This window comes from Ascidia mentula, chromosome 7, assembly GCF_947561715.1.
Source record: "Ascidia mentula chromosome 7, kaAscMent1.1, whole genome shotgun sequence".
NCBI lineage: Eukaryota > Metazoa > Chordata > Ascidiacea > Phlebobranchia > Ascidiidae > Ascidia > Ascidia mentula.
In genome coordinates this window covers 16,060,598-16,068,407 of record NC_138572.1, presented here as the reverse complement: position 1 = coordinate 16,068,407, position 7,810 = coordinate 16,060,598, and the positions used below count along the sequence as shown (strand labels likewise).

Genomic DNA, 7,810 nt, shown 5'->3' with positions numbered 1-7,810 from the left:
ACACGTTTAATGCGGACACTTTTTCTCGAACTGTCCACAATTCGCCTCTTGTCACGGATTTAAACCTGTTGACACGTACGTGGAAAAGGTTCTTGATTCACTTCCAATACACAGGACAGTGTGGGACAGTATTAAGGTGGAAACCAGAAAAGATGTTCAGTTGCAAACACTGTTCAGAGACCAAATCCAAGTTCTGTTACACACCTTTGTAGTCTGTAGTGTAATATGCCTCTTTTTTACAACAGCTTAACAATAGAAATAATACAAGGGGTCGAAAGTTGAAACAATGCTTGGCCTTCGTCGATATTATTAGTGTTACGTAAATAGGTTATATACATCCAAAATTTTTAGACGCATGAATAGGATACTTGTGCATGAGTAAAGGCTTTCAAGTGAACCTTGGCCGAACGTTTAATCACATTTAACTTTCATTTTTGTTTCCATAATTCCTCCCCACTCATTTTTCCAATGGTACCAACTTATTGCGGAAAAGCGGTCAGATGTCCTTGACCAAAGACTGTTGAGATGACCGTAGGCACAATTGCGATGCCACCACGGACCTCCATAGTATTCAGCACAATTTTCGCCACTTCGCCTAAAAAATTATCATGGGCAGAAGGTTTTTCGTAACTCCGCACCTCATGTCAGACAGAAATGTTTTTAAATAAAACTTAATAATGCATAATTAATTGATACTTGTACAGAAACCACATTCCATGTACATTTCTTACCACCGTTCCTAGCTATGATGCAATTGCCAAAATGTTCAGATTTAAAGTTGTCAATCGAGTTGGCGTAAAATACATTTGATGTGATCAAATTATTTGTCGTTTAGAGGCAAAATCTCTTACAGCAACAAAAAAGCTCCCGTCGGTTTCAGTATTTAAGATTTTCGTATAGCAGATGCTTTTTGTTAGTATAGTCAAGGTAAAAAAATTTTTAGTAATTACTTGCTCGCAAAAATGTTACCTGTCGTTATCTTTATCAAAAGTGGTGAATCCCCGGCCATTCAAACCGTGATTTTCGACCATACTATCGCCGGCTGTGCCATAATAACTGGAGAGAGTAAGTTGGTAAAAACTTCTTTCATTGCCAATGCTGAAATCGCTAAAGATAAAAATTTCGCTAGTCAAATACAAGCGTGGTGAAAAAAAAAATATATATTATGACTCTCACAAAAATACAACTAAAATATGTATCTTTCATGGCTCCCTTATTCCTGACCCTACACCAATGGATCGAGCAGGTCTAAAAGTGTGCATCGAGTCTTACTTGTACTCGGCAAAAGCTTGAATTCGAGCAAAATCCCATAGTTCAATACGGAGGCGACATCTTGCGAACCTGGTGGTAATTTGACGAAGTTTCTCCAAACCTGTGAATACATTGGACTAGTTACATATTAGAGTGTAAATAAGTCTTTTCTTCCATTCCTTAATTAACCTATTTTATGTTGCAACGAACGTCGGTTTATATGCTAACTATTCAATAATCCACATCAGCCTTACGTCACCAAACAAATCTTTTCTGGTGTTTTCAGCATTATGGATAGTGACATAAATTTTACATACCTAACCAGAACTCTGATGAGCTGTTTCCAAATCCGTTCTTGTATTCCACCCAACTTCTGTTAAAATCTACTGACCCATCATAGCGATGTTGAAACACCTTCAATAACAAATTGCAGTTATGGTTAGGATGTTGAAACTTGTTTGAAGTTTTGAAGGCACATGGCACAGGAAATTAAAAAGGTATGCATTGTCGATAACTTTTATTAAAATTTCGAACAGCAAAGAGAATACATAAAAACTATAATTTAAACTGAATGCTTCTATGTAAATATGCAGTGCAAACATATGTTTAATTTACCTGCCAGCCTCCTTCACAAACAGTTTCTCCATCCGCCTTGCAGCTATAATAAACATTTGTGGCACCTAGAAATTTAGTTTTGGTCAAAATACAAAAAAAACGGAATTTCTGAGTTTGGCGTGATAATATAAGATTGTTGTGGATTCAAATACTTTATAGCGCATTTGACAGGGAAAAATAAAGCATATTAATAATTAAACTAAGAGATGCTCATAACTTTAAAACATTTTTGGCGAAAAAGGTAGCTTGATACAGCGACTGGTTTCTGAGATACAGCTAATCAAAGTTGCATTTAACCATTGATTTTGAAATCGTGCCAAAGCAAGAGCTGGCAGTAAGCCTTATGTGTAGGAATGGAAAATTTTGTCAAACTGGTTCAGTATATGGGTGCAAAATATTTGGAGTTGATAACTTTGAAAATGAAAGCCAAAGCTAAAATGCTGTTAATCATTAGTAAACGTTTCGAACACTAACTGGGTTCATCATCAGTACTACAATGAGTGCATGCAAGAAAAGCGTCGGGGTAATAAAGGACTGAGCAGGCAGAAGGGAAACAGCAGCAGCAACGCGCAACAAGCCAGAGGCATGTCACGTGACAACAACATTGAAGCACAGCAGCGACGTCATCATTAGCAATGTGTCAGGCTGCAGTACGGACCTAGATGTTGAATAGGTAAAGGGGTTTGGAGCTGTCATCCACGTTCAGTGCTGGTTTATGGTGTTGGATGTAAAGTGTTTCCAGAATTGGTAATTTAGATTTTATATTACAGTTGTGTAAAACTTTGGGCGAATTGAATTTAACCTGATGATCCGAATTTTCCCACAGGTGGTTGCTGACCTCGCTTACAGCTTTCGTTGAAGGATGATGCTCCTTCATGCGAGTGGCAAGGTTGCGCGTGGTCTCACCAATGTAAGTGGCCGCACAGGAGCAGGTGAGTTGGTACACAACATTACAGCGATGGAGAAGCTGTTGCTTGTCCTTAAAGTTGAAGAGTTTGGAAAGGGAAGTGGTATCATGGATCATGCGCAGTTTGATGGGGAGAAAGCTGCGTGTGTTAATGAATTGTCGTAATTCCTGACGTATGTGATAGTCTACAGGGCCAAGGAAGGGCAGTCGAAATACCAAGTACTTGGTTGGTGCTTAAGGAGGGGGGGTCGGTGGGCTCACGTTCACGGTAGTATACCGACAATTGAGGTAACGCCTAATGCAAGTGGAGATGAAATGGGATGGAAAGCCATTATTAATGAGCATGCGAGAAATATTGCAATACTCAGCATGCAATCCTTGGTAAGTGGAGCACATTTTGTTTCCCTTCTGCTTGTTCAGTCCTTTATTACCTCGACGCTTTTCTTGCATGCACTCATTGTAGTACTGATGATGAATCCAGTTAGTGTTCGAAGCGTTTACTAATGATTAACAGCATTTTAGCTTTGGTTCAGTATAGTTTTGCATTAAACTGGGCACAACAAGTGCAACAAACGGATTTTGATGTTAATTTGAAAACTGCAGACAGATTTAGTTTAAATTATCTGATTATGTAACACAGTTATTCTGTCATAGTACCACTTTTTTCCTGGTAGTCGCGTTGCCTGCGAGTTCGCGTCATAAATGATGTGATTAATTCACAATAACTGGAAATGTTGGAATCATCAAATTAAAGTCAACACAAAGACGACATCACACCCAAAATGACGTCATTTAATGTCACTCAGCAAAGAAACGCACCATCCCCGTTTTATCGAAGTACGTTTTTATCGAGTAGTGTCGTTGCTGCTATATCTTCCGATAATCAGGGACAAATAACCCTTTGGTTTGTGACGTCATCATGACATATTTTTGTATAATGTCCTGACCTTTGAGGTAACGTAATTTGTGGATTCTCCTATATTTGAAACTATTCGATATCTACAATATAAAGATCTCTAATGCGTTGTTTTAATGCGATAAAGTTACGATTTTTGGTCGCCGCTACTTTCATGCAGTTTTCTACATTTTTTAGTTGATGTTGTCACGACCGTGTCTCATGCATTTTAAACGATTTGGGTGAAGTCAAGAGAGCATTTTTAACTTACTTTCCAGCGATTTGTTAAGTTTCGCTTCTTGTTGTTCAACTTTTTCTGTCAGTGCTGCAATAGAAAAAACATGTTCGACAAATTGCAATTGAAATTTAATTTCATGCTTTGGTCTTTGCAAATACATAACCTTGAAGAGTTTGTCTTAGCTTAGCCTCTGTTCTTGCAACTTCAATCCGTACAAGCCCTTGAAACGTAACTTCAATTAGTAACATTCAAACTACGACACAAAATGTTTCAGATCACGGTTGTTTTTAATATGGTATCTATGCCTTTGCAAAAACATGCGAAAGTCAATGTTTGATTCAAAATCCGTAACCAGGGATTCTAGTTGTACAATTTGGGAGGCGAGTAGAAAAACGACCCAAACATACTATTAATGATCGCTGTCATGTGATCTGTGTCAGGTAACGGGCCTTGAATTCCTTTGTCCCCCTGGGGTCCGGGAGATCCCCTATTGCCAGGTCTGCCGATGGGTCCTCGATCTCCTTTGAGGCCACTTATCTGAAGATTTGGCTCCTGAGTTTGTTTGTTCCATTCAAATCTGCATTGTTGTTGCTGCTTAGTTGTGACGACCAGACCAGCGATGTATACGAAAATAAGAGCTGTCAGCTTAAGCATCTTCTACCGGCTTTAACCTTCAACACAGTACGTATTGTCAAGCGTCTCGTTTTTTTATAACCACTGCCAGTGTATCAATAACATTGAAAACAAAAACAAAATGTCAAGACCAGAAAATTGTTACAAACTTCAATTATACCTGCGTTTTTCGTTCTGTTTACTTGGAAACAGTAAATTCAGACAAACAACTATTTTGCACACAATAACAATGAAATTATTTTTAACTACTCCAATCTATTTGCAGTACTTGCAGAACCAATCCTTACCAAATAAATTACACACGATTTGCGCTGTTACGTATTCTCATTTATCCATTTGTATTTTGCCGAAGCACAAATTAACTTTCTTTTCCTGAATAGTAAAGAAATTCACAAAAACTTGTTTGCGGATTTTACTATTCTCCCACGTATTATTCTGTCAATACCACGGTAGACTGCAAAAGCTAATACGTCTTTGATAGTACGTTCTGCCTCTGAACCATTCAGCCAGGTTTTAAATGCGTCTAGACAGGAAAGCGATATTCACGTGCAGTGTTAATGATAAAAAAAGAAGCCAAAACGTGATGTGCGGTGTTGGTGGCGTTCAATACGTGATAAAATTTCGTGCTGTTTGTTCTCGGTGTAACAAGAAAAATGCCGTCGGAATATTGATCATCAATCCAAAAGTAACATCTCCGAGGCATTTCAACGTCAAACTGCGTGAATCGACTCAATCAATCTTAGCCCCCGAACAGCACCGTTTTGAATCTTGAATGTCAAAGATTATTTGTTTGAGATGAATTTTGTTTGTAATGTTCTGTATTTGAAGGCGACATTGTTAACCTGATATTACCACATAGTGCAAATGCACAGGATTCATCTTCATTATTGCTATCTAGTCTGCGACGCCATTTATCAGAGTCGAAATTTCTCGTCCGAACACCGACCGTACGAGCTGACGATGCAAATATTTTGGCACATTTTCGTTTTTGTATTAAGTCGTAGCCAAAATAGTTGGGGTGCTGCTTCAGCAATTTTTAGCTTTGGTTTCACAACATAACATTACCTGCGCGACAATTTCCAATAATTGCGAAAGTATAAAGCAATGCACAAATTTGTCGTTCAGCTTCGCATGAGTTTGAAATTCGGACTTAACGGCTGGAAACCCTATTCTCGTACATCCGACCAAGTACGAACATATTAAACAAGCTGACCTACACCAGCGGTTAAATGCAGTTGAACTAAATGCAATTATCGACGATACGGCTGCTTAACAGTGTTCAATATAGAGGATTTTCGACGCAGATATGGTGACGTGTTTTGGTAAACAGCGAATATTTTGTAAATACGTAAACAGGCAGGCAATCAAAATTCATGAGCACAAAACCTGTAATAACCAACAAGTGCCCGCAAGATAATAGTGATGGTACGCATACCAGCGGGAAACGCTGATCTATTTCAATATCATTGTAAAAGGAAATATATTTTGATCAATTTGTTTAACATCATCTATACCAAACTTGATTAATATAAATGCATTGAAAAGGGTAAACACGATTGTGTCGTAACAAGTTTACATTTATGTAGACGAAGCGAGTGTAAACACCCCCGGGCGCTACTCGAGTACCCATTTATATACACATATAAACCTTCAAAATCGCAACAAGAAATTCTCCCATGCGACAAGTGTAGAATCACGATTTTTGTGATGCACAGTTCCAGTAGCTGTCACTGCGCTGCTTTTGGCAGTGGAGCGGGTATGTCTCTCTGCGACGAGGCATCCAACGGAAGTGAAAAAACGGACCAGCTTTCTTCTGGCAAGCCACACAGCCATTACACGTGTAGTTTATGTTGACTTCAAAGTGGATTTGAAAGTTTTGTATTTGTCTTTTACAAAGTATTAGAATCACGAAACATTTCTATGGACAACGACCTTTGACGTCACAATCGTATTTTCTCTTCGTCAACAGTTCGTCAGTTTCTCTGAAAAACGTGTTTTGAAGCAAAATAAGTAAAACAATACGTTAAGGTCAGCACATTAGTACCACTTAATTTTGCAAATATTTTGGCACATCAAAATAAATAACAATTATTGAAATTAATACGTTTCTTACAACTTGCACCCAACGGTTGTAGGAATCAATCAGACAACGCAGTAATATTGCATGCAATGGCATGATAGCCCCACTGCGCAGGTCTTTGCTTGGCGATCACAGCTATCGTATCGCGCAGACTAGCTGGATCAGCTCGGAGCGAGATTTGAAAAATGAAGCTCCCGGTGAGGTTTAAACTCACGACCCTTGGCTAACCAGGCCCAACGCTCTACCAACTGAGCTAAAGAAGCTCAGTGATTTCACGGGGTATATTGGGGCCAAGGTATACTGATGCTCAAACGCACAACTTGCCAGGCAACCTTCACATATACGTCCACCACCATAATCAGACAACGCAGAAAAAGTGGCTGATCTAGCTAGGCTACAATGCCTGGGCTGCCAAGCCTGTACACCTAATGATCTTGATACGATAGCTGTGATCGCCAAGCAAGGACCTGCGTAGTAGGGCGATCCTGCCAATCAGCTCCTGCTGCTCAGTTGTTTGAGCGTTGGGCCATGGTTAGCCAAGGGTCGTGAGCTCAAACCTCACCGGGAGCTTGATTTTTCAAATCTCGCTCCGACTTGTCACGAAAAAGTGGTTGATCCAGCTAGGCTGCAATGCCCGAGCTGCCAAACCTGTAAACCTAGGAATCAATTAGTGTTGAAAAAATTATCTTCTAAATCCAACCGATTATACGTATATTTCGACGTTATGACGTTAGTAGTATTCTAAAAACAATAGACTTAAAACTAGAGCAAAAATTCGGATTGAAATCAAACGCACACAGCCATACTTAAGTGATGCAGCAGTTTCTAAAACACTTACTTCACCCGAAAACTGTTATTTACTGTCATTCTGATATCGGCGAATATTGCCACGAAAGCACGCAATATATGCAGGAGAAGTATCAACATGGAAAAAGAACAACAAAATGATCGAAAAAGAAATAAAAGGCTAGACATCACCGCAGCAGATGAAGTCGGACTGTACAACCATTTACCCCGAACGAGAAGCCGTCTCCGCAGCCCCGAAGGAGAGTTGTAACTTCTTTAACACGTGCCCGTTCTAAGCCAATCCCGTTAAGATTCCTTTCGTCATCCAGGGTTTGTTTTGTATTCTGATTTTCCCTCTTGTTGTTAATGTTACAACGTTATAGGAATGTTTTGGGTAAGAATAAT

At 39.3% G+C, this 7,810-nt stretch overlaps 1 protein-coding gene across 3 annotated transcripts; it reads right to left on the bottom strand.

Moving 5' to 3' along the window:
- Nucleotides 1-219: 219 nt before the first annotated feature.
- LOC145908694 (fibrinogen-like protein 1) lies at nucleotides 220-4,967 on the bottom strand. 3 transcript variants are annotated; one of them, XM_082996016.1, is made up of 10 exons: nucleotides 4,827-4,967; nucleotides 4,314-4,577; nucleotides 4,070-4,126; nucleotides 3,940-3,993; nucleotides 3,205-3,273; nucleotides 1,867-1,931; nucleotides 1,569-1,665; nucleotides 1,273-1,372; nucleotides 970-1,107; nucleotides 220-595 (listed from the first exon to the last, which is right to left on the bottom strand). In XM_082996016.1, exons 2-10 carry the CDS (start codon nucleotides 4,558-4,560, stop codon nucleotides 412-414), a joined length of 1,011 nt encoding a protein of 336 aa, XP_082852142.1. In that variant the 5' UTR covers nucleotides 4,561-4,577; nucleotides 4,827-4,967; the 3' UTR covers nucleotides 220-411. The 3 variants fall into 3 exon arrangements, with proteins under 3 accessions (XP_082852142.1, XP_082852143.1, XP_082852144.1); XM_082996017.1 differs by lacking the exon at nucleotides 4,827-4,967 and adding an exon at nucleotides 4,700-4,779; XM_082996018.1 differs by lacking the exon at nucleotides 3,205-3,273.
- Between the last annotated feature and the right edge of the window lie 2,843 nt (nucleotides 4,968-7,810).

What these genes read in the sequence shown, in the direction of transcription:
- LOC145908694 (XM_082996016.1), bottom strand. Translation starts at nt 4,560, where the DNA reads ATGCTTAAGCTGACAGCTCTTATTTTCGTATACATCGCTGGTCTGGTC. An exon ending in TTTGTGAAGGAGGCTGGCAG is followed by an intron (nt 1,666 to 1,866) that starts GTAAATTAAACA and finishes TTGTTATTGAAG; the next exon opens with GTGTTTCAACATCGCTATGA. An exon ending in CAAGCTTTTGCCGAGTACAA is followed by an intron (nt 1,108 to 1,272) that starts GTAAGACTCGAT and finishes TTTTATCTTTAG; the next exon opens with CGATTTCAGCATTGGCAATG.